At 36.6% G+C, this 20,003-nt stretch overlaps 1 protein-coding gene across 4 annotated transcripts in view; it reads left to right on the top strand.

Annotated features, from left to right (window-relative positions):
- LOC138715444 (uncharacterized) overlaps window positions 1–20,003 on the top strand; it is a 64,261-nt gene that overhangs the window by 26,276 nt on the left and 17,982 nt on the right. For 2 of the 4 annotated variants that reach the window (XM_069848351.1, XM_069848353.1), the window contains exon 2: window positions 10,528–10,674. Coding sequence is in view for 1 of the 4 variants with exons in the window: in XM_069848350.1 (XP_069704451.1) it covers window positions 18,135–19,592 (1,458 nt within the window). In the remaining 3 variants the exon portion in view is untranslated. Of the gene's footprint in view, window positions 1–10,527; window positions 10,675–16,847; window positions 17,126–17,456; window positions 19,900–20,003 lie in introns of those variants that run through there. The other 2 variants (XM_069848350.1, XM_069848352.1) reach the window with 2 other exon arrangements.

The following is a 20,003-nucleotide window of genomic DNA, read 5'->3' as shown; positions in this document are numbered from 1 at the left end:
TGATATTTAACTGTGCTGAATCGCTGTGTGATAAAGTCTTGTAACTAACAGAGCATATTACCTCAGATTCCTATTTTGTGCAATTTTTCTACAAGCTTAGGCTACTCCTCCATATACTGTCATAAGCAGATTTAAAATCAACGAAAACAAATGTGGTATGTTCTTTTTTTTTATTCATGGCTTCTTTAATACTCTGACTGAAATAAACAACTTGTTCGTTAGGTGAGTGCAGTGGTGATATTCGGCCGGTTCACACCAGTATTGACGAACCGGTCGTTAAAATATTTCAAGGTAATAATTGCAATTATCATGGACATATAGTGTATAATGTTTAATATACATGAGAGAACTAACTGTTAAACTTTTTTAATATCACCACTGGGTGAGTTGTATTATATAAAGCCAGATTGCTGCTTTGAAAACAAGTTGTTGGAATCAAGGAATCAATTTGAGAAAAATTCGTTCCGGCACCTGGAATCGAACCCGGAACCCCTCAGCTGTGCGCGCTGAGCTCTCTTTCCATCTGAGCCACACCAGCACACGATCCATGGTGCTGGCTGAACTCTTCTCATTGCATTATCAATAGCCTACTACCTGCAATTAAAACATTCAAGCCATGTATGCAGGAGCGCATATTTAAATGACTTCATGGTCATTTTCAACAACAGTTCATGAGTTACTATTAACATTGATTTATTTTAGTAGGTTATTTTACGACGCTTTATCAACAGCTTAGGTCATTTAGCATCTGAATGAGATGAAGGTAATAATGCCGCTGAAATGAGTCCGGGATCCAGCACCGAAAGTTACCCAGCATTTGCTCATCTTGGGTTGAGGGAAAACTCCGGTAAAAACCTCAATCAGGTAAGTTGCCCCGACCGGAAATCGAACCCAGGCCACCTGGTTTCGCGGCCAGATGCGCTGACCGTTACTCCACAGGTGTCGACGTTAACATTGATATATACATATATATATATATATATATATATATATATTCTTATATGAGGTCTCGCCATCCTCATTGAATAATCAATGACTATAAGCAGCCATACTGTAAATATCTATTAATTTGAGAAAAATTCGTTCCAGCACCTGGAATCGATTCATTGATTATTCAATGAGGATGGCGAGACCTCATATAAGAATATATATGTACCGGTATATGAGCCTCAAAAGCCTCTTAAGAACTCAGTCACCAACAGATATTCCCCTCAGAATTTGTCATTTGAGCTCAGCACGTGGAACAGCCAGGCGCTACATGCCCAGCAGAGTAGGCGAACTGTCTGGTCTTACCTAGGCTCTCTGCCCTGATCATGGAACCTGTATGTAGTTTCGAAACGTTAGAAATGTTAGCTCCAGGACATAGTGCAATATCCAAATGACATTCACCGTGAAAACCTAAAAAACACATATAATTTAGGGTTATATAGAAGGTCTAACTCCAAACTTGTTAGCAGAATTTTTGTAATGTGACATTGTTTATGCATTGCCAAGAAGAGACAAATGATAGTTTGGGGAAATTGCATTAATGCAATCTAAAGCATAAGTGAATTCAGAACTGTGTTTTGTACATGTCGAAATGGAAATTAAATAAAACTTGATTTAATGTAACATAGTAGCAGCAGCAGTATCTATTGCCCAGGCACTTGGAAGTTCTCCATTCACCTTCTAGCTTTGCAGTATAATTTAGAGTCCGAATCCAAAACATCTGATGCCAAAGCTGGACATTTTCGTAAATGACAAAGAGTCTTCTAGGTTACACAGGATGCATTTTGGTAAACAAAAAATTTCAATTTTAAACAGGGTGTTGCTAAATAGTCATGACCAGTTAGCATCCAAAATTTTGCTACTGAATCATGTCGAGAAGAACCAGATACCTTATATATTCTTTTTCAGTAAGTAATACTGACCAAGATTTATTATTACTGTTTTCTTAAAATTTCTTCAGAATTTTCATTTGAAATTTAATTTTAATGTAACATAACATGACTTAAAATACAGATTAGCCCAAAAAAAGTATACACTGTTTGTTTATAAATAACTTTAGAACAAATTCAGACAAAATTCTCATTTTCGGGGAAATTGTAGCTTAATGGATAGGTCGAAGAGGTGCTGTCGAGTACCCAGCACAGTCCCCAGACCTAACACCAATTTCTACATATGGGGGACCCTAAGGATGTTGTTTATCGGGAAACGCCAGCTACACTGGATGTGCTACGAGAACAAATAAAAATTTAACGTCATGTGCAGCTATGACACTGGACACATTACGGAACTTAGTTCGTGGAGCAGTTCAGCGGCATCAGTAGTGTTTGGATGCTGATAGTGTCCACTTTGAACAATTTCATGAAAAATGAGAATTTTTTCTCTTTTTTTTTTTCACTGTTTTAGGACCCCATCTTCTTTCATTAGAGCAGAACTAAGTAGAGATCTAATTAACAACTTATCCAACTAAATATAACAACTATAAATAAACTGAACACTACAACTACACTTATTTCACTATTTTTAGGTCTATGTAAATGTTTCTGTGTAAATGAAACACTCAGCAAACGAATATAAACCCACAACACAAAACTAAACACTCAACTAACGATTATAAATGCACAAAACAAACCAAACAAAGCTGCAGGCCGAGTTTGATAACCAGTCTAGTATTGTAATATGAAGTTACGACATGTGTATCGTACAAAGTTTCATCCGCTTTGATAAAAAAAATAATGTAAAATCGAATATTGTCTAAATGTAAAATTTTTATTGCCAGCTATATACATTTGCTTTGTAGGTGATCGATTCATATAGAGGGCCTTGTACGAGAGACATTTGAAGCTATATACATTTGCTTTGTAGGTCATTGATTCATATAGAGGGCCATGTACAAGAAACATTTGAAGAATGTTATTATTGTCGGTATTGTCACCATGACTATTTATAAATATAAGTGTCAATGGTATTGCATTAACAGCTGTACTGATTTATTAATTCCAACAAAATCGCGACAGAGGTATGAAGAGGAATATAAGAAATTTGAAGAGTGGTGTAAAACAAAAAGTAGAGAATATTTCTGAAAAGTTTATGCTGGAATATTTTTCAATGAAAAGTGAAAAGAAGAAATCAAGTTCTCTGTGGATTCATTATTCTATGCTGCGGTGTATGGTATCACTGAAGAAAAACGTGGACATCAATCAGTAAGTAGACACAATAATTGTTAGCTTTTTAAAGCAAAAAAGTGAATTGTGAAAATGTTACCATTAATGTGTATAACAAATAAAAAGCTTACAAGGACAAGGATCCTGCTGATCCAAAGTTGCACTCGGGCATGGGTTCGATTCCAGCTTGTGTTCAATGCTGGTAATTTTTTCCGAGGTTTTCTCCAACCATAAGACATATGCGAATGTCAGGTAATCTATGGCAAACCCTCAGCCTCATCTTGCCAAATACCATCATGCTATTGCCAATACAATCGATGCCAAATATCCTAGTAGTTAATACAGGGTCGTTAAATAACCAACTAAAAGAATTGCAGAGAGCAATCAGTGTAGTATAATGAAGCATTAATGGTTGAAGTGTTGTCAAAACTTTTTAGTGGTGGTGGTAGCAGTATGTGTAAGAAAAGTAAATAGTTGGTGTACTATGGTTGATGTTTAAGGAAGTACGAAGTTAATACAGTGCTAATAGTACCTCCCTCATGCCATTAACTCTGCTGCAGAAAAGAATAATATAATTATGCCTTAATAAACTCTTGATTACCCTTCAGAACTGTTGTATTCAAGATTTAAAATATTTGACTTTCATCCAATTTATAACAATGTATTATTAAATTTCGTACATAAAAACCGAAATATATTTAATTTCTTCTTCTTATTTGGTATTACAGCCCAGGTGGGCCTTAACCTCCTCTATGGCTCTCTTCCATCCTTCTCTATCCATCGCCAACTCCCTCCAATTCCTTATTCCTAATCTATTCACATCCACTCGTACACAGTTCCACCATCTTGTTCTCGGTCTTCCTCTTAATCTGGTTCCATCTGGGTTGTTATTGAAGACAATCTTCACTTTCCTTGTTGTTTCCATCCTTGTGACGTGTCCCAACCATCTCAGTCTTTGACATCTTATGTGTGCCTCCAAATCCGATTCCTTGTACAGTTCGTATATCTCATTATTATATCTGGCTCTCCATCCATCCACTGTTTCAATTGCTCCGAATATCCTTCTTAAGATTTTCCTCTCAAATACTGCTAGTTGTTTGCATGTATTTTTATTCAGAACCCATGTTTCTGTACTATATGTTATAATGGGTCTTATTAGGGTTTTGTAAATCTTGATTTTGATTTCTCTAGATATTATTTTATTTTTAACAATTGGTAAAAGTGAATAATATGCCCTGTTAGCCAGATTTATTCTTCTTTGTACCTCATTCCTTAGGTCATTATTTGCTGTCAATATTGATCCGAGATATGTAAATTCTTTTACTTTTTCAAACTTATATGTTCCCATTTTAACTTCCTTCACTTGATCATTTTGTCTTTTGGTGACTGACATAAATTTAGATTTCTTTGTATTTATTTTAAATCCCAGCTTCTGAGTTTCCTTATCCAATGCTATCAAGGCTTCTTCAACATCTTGTATCCTTCTTCCGGTGATGATGACATCATCCGCATAGCCTAAAATCTGTTGTGTCTTATTAAAAATAGTTCCATTAATTTGGACTTCTGATTTTATTATTGCAATGTGTAGGGCTATATTAAACAAGAGAGGTGCCAGCCCATCTCCTTGCCTGGTTCCTTTCTCCAATTTAAAATTTTCAGTTGTGATCTTTCCTAATTTCACTGTTGCCTTTGGTTCAGATGACACAATTCTGCATACATTTATCAGTTTCCTTGGAAAACCGAGTTGATGCATGTGTCCCCATATTGTCCTAAGTATTAGATTATCATATGCAGATTCAAAATCTAAAAAGAGGCAGTGTAAATCGATGTTCTGTTCCCAGCATTTTTCTGTCTCTTGTCTCATTATGAATAGCTGGTCCACCGTCGATCTTCCCGGTCTGAATCCGCACTGATAGTCCCCTACTATTCCTTCCATATATGGTAACATTTTTTTATATAGGATGTTAGTCAAAATTTTATAAACTGTACACAGTAAAGTTATTGCCCTATAGTATATTTAATTTATATTCACATAAATCAGTGATGTCAATTGGTGCCCACAGGAGCAAGCGTGTGCTTTAGAGCTCAGGAAAGCCTGAGCAGTTTACAGCGGAAAGGAAAGAGACAGACGAAAGAAGTAGTATATGCTGCTTGGTCGAGCTATGTTTGGGGATGGCCAGCACTGATTCAATAGATAAAGGGAAGAGAACTTATTAAAACTGTATCCATGTTAATTTTTAGATTTGTCTGGAAGTATAAGTGCATTATAAGAATGTAAGTTTTAATTTTAATGTTCATTTTTCACAAGTATAATTTTTTTGTTCAAAAGAAATACTGTATTTTCTCAACTTTCTTTATAGAAAAGTGAAATTTTCAGATATAAGCCTATTTACTTAGTAGCCTTACAGAATGTATTCGTTAATTTAATATTCCGTAAATGCATATTACTGAAGATAGTGTATTGAAAGTTTTGAAAATATTCGCATGGAAATGAATTAACAAAGCAACTACTGTTACATCATAAGCAAAAGATACGTCCCCATGTGTTGTAAAAATGTCAGCTCTATAGCTTGAGCACATTTCGAGAAAATAATTGAAGGGCTTAGTGGAAGAAGGGGCTATCCCTCAAAAGTATGTTTTTGAGATATTTAGCATTTTGTTAGATTCTCTGTAACTTAAGGAAAATAATAAGAATCACAAAGTCTTTTGGGTAATGTGTTAGATAGGTATTGCACTAACTTTCTGCAAATGTAGAGCATAATATCTTGATTATTATTATTATTGTAGGAAAATTTCACTTAACTTATGATGTACTATTTTTTACAACAAAGAAAGAAACAAACTTTGAAGGACATTAATCAAAAGATACTTAAATAAGATTCATTTGTTTGTTTGTTTGTTTGTTGAGTCAACTGTCTGAAGACAGGTCTGAACCTCATTAGTGATACCAACAAGGCACCACTTATGAGGCAACTAGATCAGGGGTAATGGGTTATGATCATTGTTCTCTACTTCACATCCATTATCTGATTTCAAATTTAAATAAAAGTTGTGATGAATTGGAGGTATGAACTTTAATATGGAAGATATGTCAGGACGCTAAGCAGCTTTGATGGGCGTTCCATTGGGGTTCTTTGGTTCCATAACTGTGCCTGCTATACAGGATGTTAAAAATATCCAATATTTTAGGAGGTGCTAGTATGCATCAAAAGAAGTAAATAATGTCTAATAAATATAGGTCCTACAACACATAGCCTACTTTCAGAGATCTGAACACTTCTTCATAGGAGGTGCTTAATCTGACATCCATTCATGGCAATGCATTCCTCTGCCCTATGGCGTAAGGAATCACGCACTCTTGAAATTGACCTGGTTTCTTCATGTGTCCCCATAACCAAAAGTCCAGGGGATTTAGGTTTGGGGAACGAGCAGGCCAAAGTGTGGGGCTTCCCCGACCATTGCAGTGGTCCTGAAATGTCAATGTCAGGTGTTCACACACATTGCGGAGAAAATGTGCTGGTGCGCCATCGTGTATGAACCACGTCTGTGTACCCATAACCAAAAGTTTAGGGGATTTAGGTTTGGGGAACGAGCAGGCCAAGGTGTGGGGCTTCCCCAATCATTGCAGTGGTCCTGAAATGTCAACGTCAGGTGTTCACGCACATTGCGGAGAAAATGTGCTGGTGCGCCATCATATATGAACCACATCTGTGTACCCATAACCAAAAGTCTAGGAGATTTAGGTTTGGGAAACGAGTAGGCCAAGATGTGGGGCTTCCCCGACCATTGCAGTGGCCCTGAAATGTCAACGTCAGGTGTTCACGCACACTGCGGAGGAAATGTGCTGGTGCGCCATCATGTGTGAACCACATCTGTGTCCCCATAACCAAAAGTCTAGGCGATATAGGTTTGGGGAACGAGCAGGCCAAGGTGTGGGGCTTCCCCGACCATTGCAGTGGTCCTGAAATGTCAACGTCAGGTGTTCACGCACGTTGCAGAGAAAATGTGTTGGTGCGCCATCGTGTATGAACCACATCTGTAGTCCTGCTGACATGACACATTCTCCAGCAAGGCTGGCAATAAGTTAATAAGAAAGTCCTAAAAGTCTCTGTGGTAGCACGTATGGCCCTATTAATCTTTCACCAAGAGCGCCTGCCCATACGTTGATTGTAAATCGGTGCTGATGCCTCATTTCTTCAACTGCATGGGGATTTTCATCAGCCCACACATGCTGATTACAAAAATGCACAACAGCATCTCTGCTGAACCCCGCTCATATTCGCAACCAGACTTTTGATTTCAGTATTCCTTGCGACATATCATTATTCCGTGCCAAAGGTGTCAACTATGGTATGATTTTCTGGTAGTCTGCTGTATTGTAGGGCAGAGAAATGCATTGCCATGAATGGACGTCACATTGAGCACCTATTATGAACAAGTGTTCAGATCTCAGAAAGTATGTGTTGTAGGACCCATGTTTAGACATTATTTTCTTATTATGATGCATATTATCACCTTCTAAAATATTAGACACTTTTTAACACCCTGTATTTGGTGGCTTTTCTTTCCCTGTTGTATGTTAGTGAACACATTAGCAGACATTACTTTGTCTGTGCGTGTAATATATTCTTGTCCATTGTTTCGCGCCTTCTTTCTGCTGTTGTCTTTCCATTTTATGGATTTCTTTTCCTCTTTTTGCTATTATTTGTCTTATTTTCACTATTTCGTCACTTACAAAAACATAAGTACGGTCAACATCCGCCATGCTGCTTGGAAACTTATTGTATCAAAGCAGTTCTCCCATTGGTCAGTTAGGTAAACAGCTTGCCACTCAGAACCAAGGTTTCAAAGAACTGTGGGATACCTCCTTATTCCATTCAGAATTCTGATACAACTTACAAAGCCCTTTCATATGTTCATATTTATTTTAAAAAGGGGGTTTCCCTTACTTAAATAGCACATTAAACTAACAGTAGATGGACTCAGCTTTCATTATATGTGTTTAGTTCATTTTTTACCAAAATGTGGGATAGCCCCTTATTCCACTAACCCCTTCAATTTAATATTCTGATGATAGGAAGTTGCTCACCAATATCACCTTAAAAGCATAATGTGATAAGAGTTTTGTTATGGAATATTAGTTATACACTTAAAACATATACAGCACCTAGGTAACTTTGCTTTGTACTGTATTTTTTTTTTTATTAGTTGATTGATTATATTTATAGGGCTAAAGGTATCATCAATATCAATTACAACTTGTCATGTCATACTCAATCTCTCTTTTTGGGATATCACTTTCTTTATGAATGATGTGTTTCATTCATTTAGTACAGTATAGTTGTATTACTATGGAATTTATGTGAATATTCCTTCTTATCTCTTTATTATGTTATTAACATTTAAAACACAACTGCAATATTAAGAAATTGGTATTAGTACTTTTGTTTTACAGACAATATAGATAATATCAAACAGAAAGAAGCCATATAAAAATAACGACATAAAATTTCATGTTCCGTTTGAAGTTTATGCACCACTGTTTTCTTAATCCTACAGGCTGCTTATTCATATACACAACCCTTCCTCTTTCCAACTTAGCGCTTGCTGCCCGCGCACGAGGTCAAGGTCAGAAAAATGCGCTTGCTTTGACATCACTGACATAAATATAAAACCAAAAGATCAGAAAACATATATTATGCTTAACAGAACCTAAATGTATCATAGCTGTAGCATATAATCACAGTAGCAACTTCGGTCCAACGCTTTATAACATGATAACTTAATAGCTAAATTCCCAAATATACAATTTACTAATGCTCTTTATTTAAAAAAATCAATTAAAAATTCCTGTTTAGAGAGAAAATTTAAAGTTAAATTATTGTGATATTTTTTTTCTTCTTTTTTCTTTTTCTTTTTTTACTTTTTACTCTGTTATTTAATGAAATATCTTAACATTATGTGGAATGCCCTCTGAGCATGAGTATGAAACTTACTCTTTCTGGGGATGCTAGAATGTTTTTATATAAAAAGCAATATGTATCTTTGTTCTACGAGGGCTATTCATAAAGTAACTTCCGTTTATTTTTTACAAACCTGTGAATGACGTTACAGAATTGGGTTACAATACGTTTGAAATTGTACACTCTAATTTATTTTTCCACAGTTTCCAGTCATTGAGACACTTGTCGTAGCGTTTGACGAGCTTTGAATCTCCGCAATCGTAGAATTCGGCCAACCTACGACACTGGTTTTCAACTCTTTGTCATCGTCAAAGCACTTCGAACCAAGCCACGTCTTCATGTGCATGAAGAGATGGTAATCTCTAGGCGCCAAATCTGGGCTATAGGGAGGATGATCCAATACTTCCCAGTTGAACTCTTGCAGTTTGGTTGCAGTACGACACGCTGTATGCGGTCGGGCGTTGTCATGCAGGAAAATCACCCCAGAGCTCAACATGCCACGACGTTTGTTTTGAATGGCCCTTTTCAAGTTTGTTAGTGTGTTACAGTTACGCTCAGCATTAATTGTGGCATTCCTCTCCAAGAACTTCACTAGCAAAATTCCTTTCCTGTCCCAGAAGCATAAGTTTCCTCGTGGAAAATGTTTGACGACACTTTGTGGATTTTTTCGGGGAGTGAGTATGGCCCCACTGCATTGATTGAAGCTTTGTTTCAGCCTTCACATACCGCACCCAAGTCTCATCTCCTGTCACAATCTGATCGAAAAAGCATCACCTTCTCTTTTGTAACCCTCAAGAAAGGACAGTGCTGCCCCCATTCACTGAGCCTTTTGTTCCTCAGAAAGGAGTTTAGGCACCCATCTGGCAGAAAGTTTCCAGTAGCCCAAATCTTCGGTAATCACTTTGTACACAAGAGTACGACTAATCTGTGGAAAATCCTCACTAAGCTCTGACATGGTAAACCTGTGGTTTGCTCTAACCTTTTCGTCAACCAAACAAATCAGATCTGCATTCACGAGACTCGGTCGACCACTTGTCTATTCATCATGGACATTGGTTCGCCCATTTTTGAACATATGGCACCATCCTAATTTTTAAGTCACCCGGCTTCCACATTTCTCTTCTCTTAGAGCCTTTTTCTACCTTATTTTTGCATAATGTAAAAATTAATTGAAACATTTAATTTTTACATGGTTGAAGGTGATTTATATGATGGATTCTCTTGTTCCAGAGATGCACTGAAATGTGCAGCTAAGCTTATACAAAGAGTGTTTTCTTTTATGAACAGTAAGTGAACATATATGTACATAATTCATATATGAGGTCTCGCCATCCTCATTGAATGATCGAGACTACTGTTTTTTGTTAGTAGTCAACATGTAGATACCTATTAATTTTTAGAAAAATTCGTTCCAGCACTGGGAATCGAATCCAGGACCTCTCAACTCTGCATGCTGAGTGCTCTTTCCAACTGAACTATGCCGGGACATGATCCACTGTGCCAGCCGAACTCTCCTCATTATATCATCAATGGCCTACTACCTGCATTTTAGACATATACCGGTAAGTCATATATGCAGGAGCACATATTTAAATGACTTTATGGCCAATTTTAACAAGCTTTTTTTAATACTGTTAAAATTGATATATACCTATACTCACATATGAAGTCTCGCAATCCTCAGATGTTCGTAAAAGGAGAGCAACACTTTAATCAAATCAGAACTGCAAATCACAGTCAACTTCAATTACTCATGTAGGAAATTTTTACAATTTGTTTGAAACTATTACGCTAGGTAAAATATCTCAAAATACTTTAATTTAAGCCTAACTGCCAAAATGTAGAATAAAATTGTTTTTAGTGCCGCTAACTGAATTTAATAATTTTTCAATTTTTTATGTCAAATATTGTGGACCACTTAGTCTCCCGTATTTTCTTAAAAAATAGTTGGCAACCCTAGCACCAGCACTATTTCTACCCAAGTCTTCAACAGAAATCAGAGTGAAAAGTCCATGTGCTTGTGTAATACTCACACATATTTTCCATCTATTAGGAATATTCACAGTTTGTCGTATCTTCAAATGATTCTTTGGACATTCTATAATATTCTGCGAATTTGTCTGGATGCTGTGCTAATTCTACCAATAAAACACTACAAGCACCATGATTTTCAACGTTTTGAACCAATGAATCCGAAACCTACTTCTTTATCTTCACATTCTTATTATTGACAATAGCAGAAGATCTCCATCTGATGACTCCACACTGAATGACTCGTTAGATCAAATAACATGGCATTATGTGTCACACTCCATGTGCCATGCATCATGTTTCTTGCACCATCCGGTGTGTTAACATGCAGGGTCGAATCTAGCTACTTGGCGCCTCTAGGCAGAGAAAAATATTTCTGCCCCTTATTTCGCCCTATATGCGTCATCTGGAAAAACAGAAATAAAAAGAATTAATCTAGAAACATGCCCGATTTCCAACAAGTAAATATGCAATTTGGCACATTCTATTATTGGTGTACGACGTACAGTACGTGATCATTTCAGTGTGCAGACTGGGTGTCGGTAAAACTATTAAGAAAGTCATAAAAAGATTCGGTACTTTGTTCCTTTGTTATGAATTCGGGTGGTCCCTGGCTGGGTTACAGACGCGGGATGTGCAGGGAAAAGATGGCGAGAAACACCACGTTCATAGTGCTTTACATCCCTCTTTTGTTGCTGAGAGTAGAGTGGGAATTCGGTAGACGAGTAGGGTAATAAATTTCATAAAATGTCAGTACTGGGAGAAAAAGTGAAAGGCGATTGCCATGGTTGATTTCCAAACTCTGAGATTTTCAGCTATAGTGTGATACGCAATTTGTTTGAATTTTATTTTTTCTTCTGTCTTTTTTGAAGAACCAAAAGTGCAGACCTCGAGGACCACAGGTGGTCCTCGGACCATAGTTTGAGAAATAAATAATTAAATATATGAAAAAATAATTAAATAATAAATAAATAGTTTGAGAAATAAATAATTAAATATATGAAAAAGACCCAACCCACTTTATTAATAACTATAAAATATTTGATTTTTAATAATAATATTATTATCTTACGCAAGTTTTGTAGTTTATATATTAACAGCATGGCATTAACTATATTAATAATTAATTTCTAATGGTAATGATGTCATCAAACCACCTCAAGTTTTGTAGATTTTAATATCCAATACACAGCTGTACTCAGAAAATTACACACCGGAGAATCAGACCTGTAAATTATTTTTAGTAAGTCTTGAAGCTTTTAATAACCAATTGAATTTCAACTCTAAATATGTCAGCAATCCTGCAGATCATGGCCTTCGTGTAATAGCTTGTAGTTTATTGTAGTGTGTGCTTTGTTTTATTTTGAAATGCAATTAGTTCTCAAAACTGACGAAAGATGGATTTTGGAAAATAGGAAAATTATGTAGGAAAACTGACATTTCACTGAAAACTACTATTTTTCTGAAAAACTTTGGGTTCCAAGCTTCAAAATGAGGGGTCATTTATTAAAATCCATTCAGCCATTTTCCCGTAATTTCCATTACCAGTTCAAATTATATATATAAATAGCATAGTTTAGTATACATAATATAAATAATTTAAATTGTAAATATTAGTGTAATTGTTAAAGTGGTCCATGTTTTGTTCTGCCGAACAGTCACGTGAGCAACCAGTCAAGTACTTCGCTTGCTAGATGCACCCGCATCGTCTACTTAAAACTCCATTAATACTTAATCTTATAGCCTCATTGGACAAAGTATGGTCCCTTGTGATAATTGTACTACATCATAACATTTTGTACTTCATGTAAGTATACATATAATCAGAAAATGGAAGTACAGTTGAAAGAAGACCAGTTTGGCTTCAGGAAGGGAAAAGGTACGAGAGATGCAATTGGACTCCTATGAACAATCAACGAAAAATACCCAGAGAAGAATAAAGAAATTCTTATAGTATTTTTGAACCTAGAAAAAGCGTTTGACAGAGTGGATAGGACGAAATTGATAGGGATCCTAAAGAAAATTGGCGTGAATTGGAAAGAGAGGAGGCTATTCAGTAACCTTTATATGAAATGAGTCAAGTCAGGATAGGAGGAGAAATGTCAGAAGGAATCAAAATAGGAAGAGGAGTACATCAACGATGCCCTTTATAACCTACCCTTTTCAACATCTACTTGGAGGATTTAGTGAAGAACTGTTTTCAGAACATGGGCGGAGTGATAGTAAGAGGAAGAAGAATAAAGTGTATAAGATTTGCTGATATGGCAATGTTAGTAGATGAGGAGATGATAGTAAGGGATGTGCTACTAAAGCTAAATGACAGCTGTGAGCAATATGAAATGAATATAAATGCCAACAAGACGGAGACCATGGTCATAGGAAGAAAAATAAAGAAGGTAAACTTGCGAATTCTAAATGAGGCAATAGAGCAAGTTTACAACTTCAAATACTTGGGATGTACTATAAGCAGTAACAAGAAGAATAGCAATGGCAAAGGAAGTTTTTATTAGGAAAAGGAGCATCTTATGCGGACCTCTGGAGAAAGAACTAAGGAACAGACTAGTGAAGTGCTTTGTGTGGAAAGTATCATTGTATGGGACAGAAACATGGACATTACGATGAAGTGAAGAGAAGCAACTAGGAGCATTTGAAACGTTTACAGTTCTTGCATGATGTATTTGTACCATTATCTTATAATATAGTGAGTCCAGCTTAGGTTTAACATCATAGCTATTTATAACTTTAGTTGTATTAGATTTTAGATTCAGACTCGAAATTCTTGTATATATGACGATATCTATGGCAATTCATGAAAAATACCACATCGTCACACTGGCATAGTGTGTGTGATTAGCAGGCTTCGAGACTTTGGACTTTGCATGCATTATGGGTTGTTGACTCGCTGCAGGTAGGTAGAGATGTGTTGAGGTAACAACGTTGCTTTTTAGAGTAGAGTACTGTAGTATGGGGAAACACACACATATGTACATTCTGAAAGTAAATGTACATTACACAATAACAATTTCAAAAGAATGTGAAAAGCATTTATTCTCCTATGTTTTATAAGCATTTGTGTTTAATTATACACATTGTTAATGGTGGAAATAAACATGTAGCAATTTTAATTTCTTATTTATCCTATTGGTCGTCTTTAGGAAGTGCAGTTACAGTACCGAATTGCAATGTACCTACTACAAGATACATTTTCAGTGTGTCAAACGTAAATCTTTTTCGGTTATCTGCCAAAGTTTGTACTGTGGAAAGCTGCGCTCTACGTTGCATAACGTGATAGGAGCAAAACGAAAAAACCTAACATCATTGCAGTCTCTAAGGCACAGTCCATTATTCTCAGGTGACTCTATGCCCACTAATTTACTGTTTATTTTACACAATGTTCCATATCCGTTATTTTTACATAAAATTGATTTCCACTTCTGTTTTACATGTTCAGTAACCGATGCATTTGGTGTCTCATTAATTCTCTGCGTCATTTTCTAAATTAATTTGAGAGCTTCCAGCATCTTTTGCTCTGACTTTTCTAACCGTGTAATAGTTTCAGACACAGTTTGAAAATGGGTTTGTATGAAAACCAACTTATTCGTCAGAACCTTCAAATCCAGAGTGTTTTTCTTTGCATATTTGTTGGCATTCATTCTACAGTACTCCCACCCACTATACGCTTTACCACTATACTCAGCACGCCGTTATGCGGATTTTCCACTGAACTGCTCTATTGGATCTGAAGTCTCGAAGCCTGGTGATTAGGATGGACAAAAATGTCGATTTAGACTCAACAGAATTTAAAAAGTTACCATAATTTATTGGCAAACCTCGTGTATTCTGGTACAGAGACTCAAGCATTTTGTGTCACACTCAAAGAACTTCGATATGAAGAGGTGGATTCCAAACTGGCATAAGTCCAAATGACAAGTTATGAGAGAAATAACGAAAAATGGTAAAATAAATTTAACACCCTTAGATCCGTTTCAAAAAAGCATATGCTGACACTAAGTCAAGACTTAGAAGAGTGTTAAATAAACTTACACAGTTATAGCCTATATAAACTGGAAAAGGATTAATTAAAATGTGAATAAAGCAAGTTAAAGTCTTAAAAAAAAAGAACTTAGGACACTTTGGAATCCTCCTCTTCATATGTGCAAACCCCCCCCCCCCCCGCCCAGTGGCATGGCAGATGTCCAACCTGTACTCCACCAGATATTCAGAAACATTTGTGCTGTCGATAGCTTCACGAATTTTGTGTCACAATTCGTTGAAGTTATCCTGAGGTAATTACTTGATACACTTGGTCCTTCACAAAATTTCACAGGAAAAAGTTCAGATGAGTAAGATCCAGTGAGCATGGGGACAAGTGAATGCTTCGGCTCGAATCGACTTCCTCAGGGTTTCTTGCGAAGATAAATTCTTTCCACTTTTTTCTCAAACACCGTCCTTTCACTATCACAATAAAGCCCATTTCTCGTAATTGCTTGTCCCATTTAATTATGCTCACATCTAGGTAGGAACATCTTTGTGATGCCTACAATTAAATTCATTCCGAAATGCACGTTGTCTACACTTCACAGATTTCATTTCCATCAGTGAAAGAATGCAGAACAATTTCTGTTGAGGTGTTGATATCGTCATCTTTGCTCATTCTGATCATGCACACAACACCAGCACCAGAATATGGTATTTTTCATAAATTGTCACAGATATCATCATACTTACAACAATTTCGTATTGGAATCTTACTTAATACAGTGAAAGTTATAAAAGGTCGTAATATTAAACCTATAAGCCAGACATGTGGTACAGTACTTATATAATGTGTTATGATCTTAAGTTTTTCCATAATTTCGTAAGAGTAACATCACGCAATATTATATTAATTGTATTGTTTATGAATATAATTCTATGTGCTGTATTCTCTTTCATATAATAATCATTAATATCTGTTGTAGATCACAATTCAGTCACATTTTTCTTTTCATTTTTATTGGTTCTGAAATCTTGCTATTATCATGCTATTCTTAAATTCTTTACGGACTTCTGTTTTCCTGTTTTTAACTTGTTTATATTGTCGTTTCTCAGAATTATTGGGAATATTATTTTGTAAAAATTGTTAAAGTATTAATAACTTATTACTCATGTCACCTTAAGCTTTCTCACAACCAACATAATATGATATATGGTGATAAAAGTCGTTCTTTTACACTATTGCGTATACAACTTGTGCTCTGCTTAAAGCGACACTTTTCTCTCTCTAAGATATTCTCAAATCATGTTTGAATTCATTTTGCATGATGCAGATAATTCATTACTATATTTTTCTTTTACCTTGTTTTATTAATGCAGTCCTTATTTTCAATTTCTGTATATCTGTTTATTTTATTCGTTCCTAGTTGTCTGCCCAAGGGCAGATCTATCAGTCCAAATCCAATCTTCTCTTTTTTCCTCCTACTTCTTAGTCTCTGCAAACAATCTATATATCATCTTAATGTTGATCTGCTTATTGTTGTTTAGTCAACTGTCCGAAGACAGGTCTGAACCTCGTGACACCATAAAGCATCACTCATGAGGCAACTAGGCCATTGAATACATCGCTGACTAGAAACTAATCAGACTTCAGATGTATACAAACAATTATTGATCTTCCTCTGATACATATCATCAAGTGATGTACTGCCTGATAATAGATGTAGGGGAGAGGAGGGAGGCTTGAGACGCGGGAGGTTTGAGACAGTTGGAGAAAAAATATTTAATTTGAAACTAGCGCCATGATTGAGCCACAATAATAACTACTGCAGATGTTGGTATCACTGAACCTAAAATGGTGGATATCTGTTGGCGCCAGTTCTAGTGAACACAATTTGAAACTGTTTGAGTGCTTTCTGTGCATTTTAAGTGTACCGAATTTGTTATTTTCGGTGTGCATTTTAGAATATTTACGGAAGGTGATAATCATTTTGGATTAGTCGAAAGGTAAGTTGATTTTTTAGATAGGTCGGAAATTATCATACACTCTACAGCTATGATGCTATGAATAAATATATCACGTGTGCTTATTGGGAGGCTTGAGACGATCGTTTGAGGGAGGATTGAGACGTCTCAAACCTCCCTGATCAACATTACTCTCGATCTTAGTTAGATAGGTATTGATAATATGTTTCGTTACAATTGCTATGAAATTATTCCAACCCCAACACAAGAGCAAAAGTAATTGTAGATTATGATTTGGCTATTTCTACGTACATGATATCCTAATCATGATGGGCTTAATACTGGAATATAGTAGGATTTATTTGTTTCACAGGTGAGACATGCCTAAAATCTGGAAACGGAAAACTGACCGGCGGTCTCTTCCAGATGATCTTGTAAGGGCTGCCATATCAGAAGTTTCTAATGGTGCTTCTTTGCGGTCAACTGCCAAAAAGTTCGGTTTAGATAAGGAAACCCTACGTCGATATATAGCTCGACATGCAGAAGCTGCATGTCAAGGACAAGAAATTTCTACTTTTGCACCAAATTTTTGTTCTGCAAAAGTGTTTACTGCAGAGGAGGAAGATATGTTGGCGAGTTATGTGCAGGAGGCTGCAAAAATGCATTATGGCCTCACTATCATACAGACTCGAAAACTGGCTTTTGAATTTGCATCAGCGAGGGAAAAGAAATTTCCAGAATCTTGGAAACATGGGCAGATTGCAGGATGACTGGTATCGTGGTTTTATGGATCGACATTCTCAATTGTCATTAAGAACACCTGAAGCCACGAGCTTGTCACGTTCCACTGCATTCAACAAAACCACCAACACAGAATTTTTTTAACAATCTCGGTAATGTTCTGGCAAAGCATAATTTAGAAGCACATCAGATATGGAACATCGACGAGACTGGCCTAACAACTGTCCACAAACCCCCAAAAATTATAGCTTCAAAAGGAACAAAGGAGATTGGTAGTGTCACTTCTGCTGAAAGAGGATCCTTAATCACAATGTGTTGTGCCATTAATGCAACAGGAAATACCATTTCACCCTTTTATATTTTTCCCCGTGTTAATTTCAAGAATTTTATGTTGACTGGGGCTCCTAATGGAAGTGATGGCTCTTCTCACATCAGTGGATGGATGACAGGTGACAATTTTCTCAAGTTTCTGGACCATTTTATAAAGCATACAAAATGTTCTTCTTCTCAAAAGGTTCTTCTGATCATGGATAACCATGATAGCCACATTTCTGTTGGAAGTTTGGAAAAGGCTACTCAAAATGGAATTGTGATGTTGACATTGCCGCCTCACTGCAGTCATCGGATGCAACCTTTGGATGTATCTGTGTTTTATCCTTTCAAGAATGCCTACAACACCGCCTGTAATTCCTGGATGCTATCTCACCCTGGCAAGACTATCTCTATTTATGATATTGCTTCCATATCTTCTGATGCTTTTCAGATTTCATTCACACCCAGAAACATAACAAATGGGTTTCTAAAGACAGGCATATATCCTTTTAACCCAAACATTTTTTCTGAGAGTGATTTTCTTTGCTCTGCTGTTACTGACCGTCCATTGGATATGCCTAATAATGTTGAAAAACCTGGTGGTGGTACTGGTGGTAGTTGTGCTTCTGCTGCTGTTGATGGTGATGGTATTACTTCAGCTGATGCTGGTGGTGCTACTCCTGATGGTGCTAGTGGTGTTGCTCCTGCTGGTGATGTTGCTGATGTTGGTGCTACTCCTGATGGTGCTAGTGGTGTTGCTCTTTCTGGTGGTAGTGCTGATCCTGGTGGTGCTACTCCTGCTGGTGGTGATGGAACTGACACTCTTGATGACAAGAAGAATGAACATGATGGAGATTATACAAGGCCTGGTCCGTCAGCTGTGACTCCGCAAGATATCAGACCATACCCAAAGGCCCCTCCACAAAAGACAACCCGTGGTGGGCGAAAGCGAGCTACAAGCAGGATATTAACAGACTCTCCTGTTAAGAACCAGCTAATAAAGGAACTGAAAGAGCGTACAGAAAGGAAATCTGATCCTGCTCGAAAATTGACATTTCGAGGTCAACAATCAAAGAAGAGGCTGAAGAAACGAAGCCAAACACCTGACGACACCGAAGACTCTGACTCAAGCCTAAACATATGTGAGAGCAATTCTGATGATTCCTACCATATTGAAAGTGACAGTGAAGATGAAACATTCGACTCTACACCTACACATGTCAGCAATGGAGATTTTGTTCTGGTTGCTTTCAGAACAAAATCGACAACAATCCACTATGTTGCAAAAATTTCTGAGATCACTGGCAATGAATATGAAGTGAGCTACCTGCGCCGTATAAGACAGACATCCCTGTTCATTTTTCCAACCATACGAGACATTTCCTGTGTAATGAAGAATGACATAGTTGGAAAGCTTCCACAAACCACAAAAAATAAAAGGGACAGAAAGGGTTAAAGCATACTTATCATTTCCTGTACACATAATAAATTGCTTTGACAATGTGCGCTAACACTATCAATAATAAATAGAATTTACATAATGGCTCATTCCTCCCACATACTGTCTCAAACCACTCTTATATGGGGAGGAATGAGACGAAATAAGTTTGTGGCCAATTTTGATTATTAGTCATAAAATATGTATGCTATGGGAAAATAAAAAAAATGTGAACATGGCAAAACATGTAGTTTTATCATGCTGTGATTGCATATGTCAGTATTTTCCTCGTTTTAGTATAAAAAAATAAAGTACAAAAATTGTCTCAAACCTCCCTACTCTCCGCCTACATATCAGCCAGAACTTCAATCAGAGGTAGATCTGTTTATTATTCTTCACTAATTTATGGTCTTTCAAATTTTTTAATGC

Source organism: Periplaneta americana, chromosome 15 (assembly GCF_040183065.1).
Source record: "Periplaneta americana isolate PAMFEO1 chromosome 15, P.americana_PAMFEO1_priV1, whole genome shotgun sequence".
In the NCBI taxonomy this organism is placed as follows: Eukaryota; Metazoa; Arthropoda; class Insecta; order Blattodea; family Blattidae; genus Periplaneta; species Periplaneta americana.
Note: the sequence above shows the minus strand (reverse complement) of the source record. Positions and strands in the feature narration are given on the sequence as shown.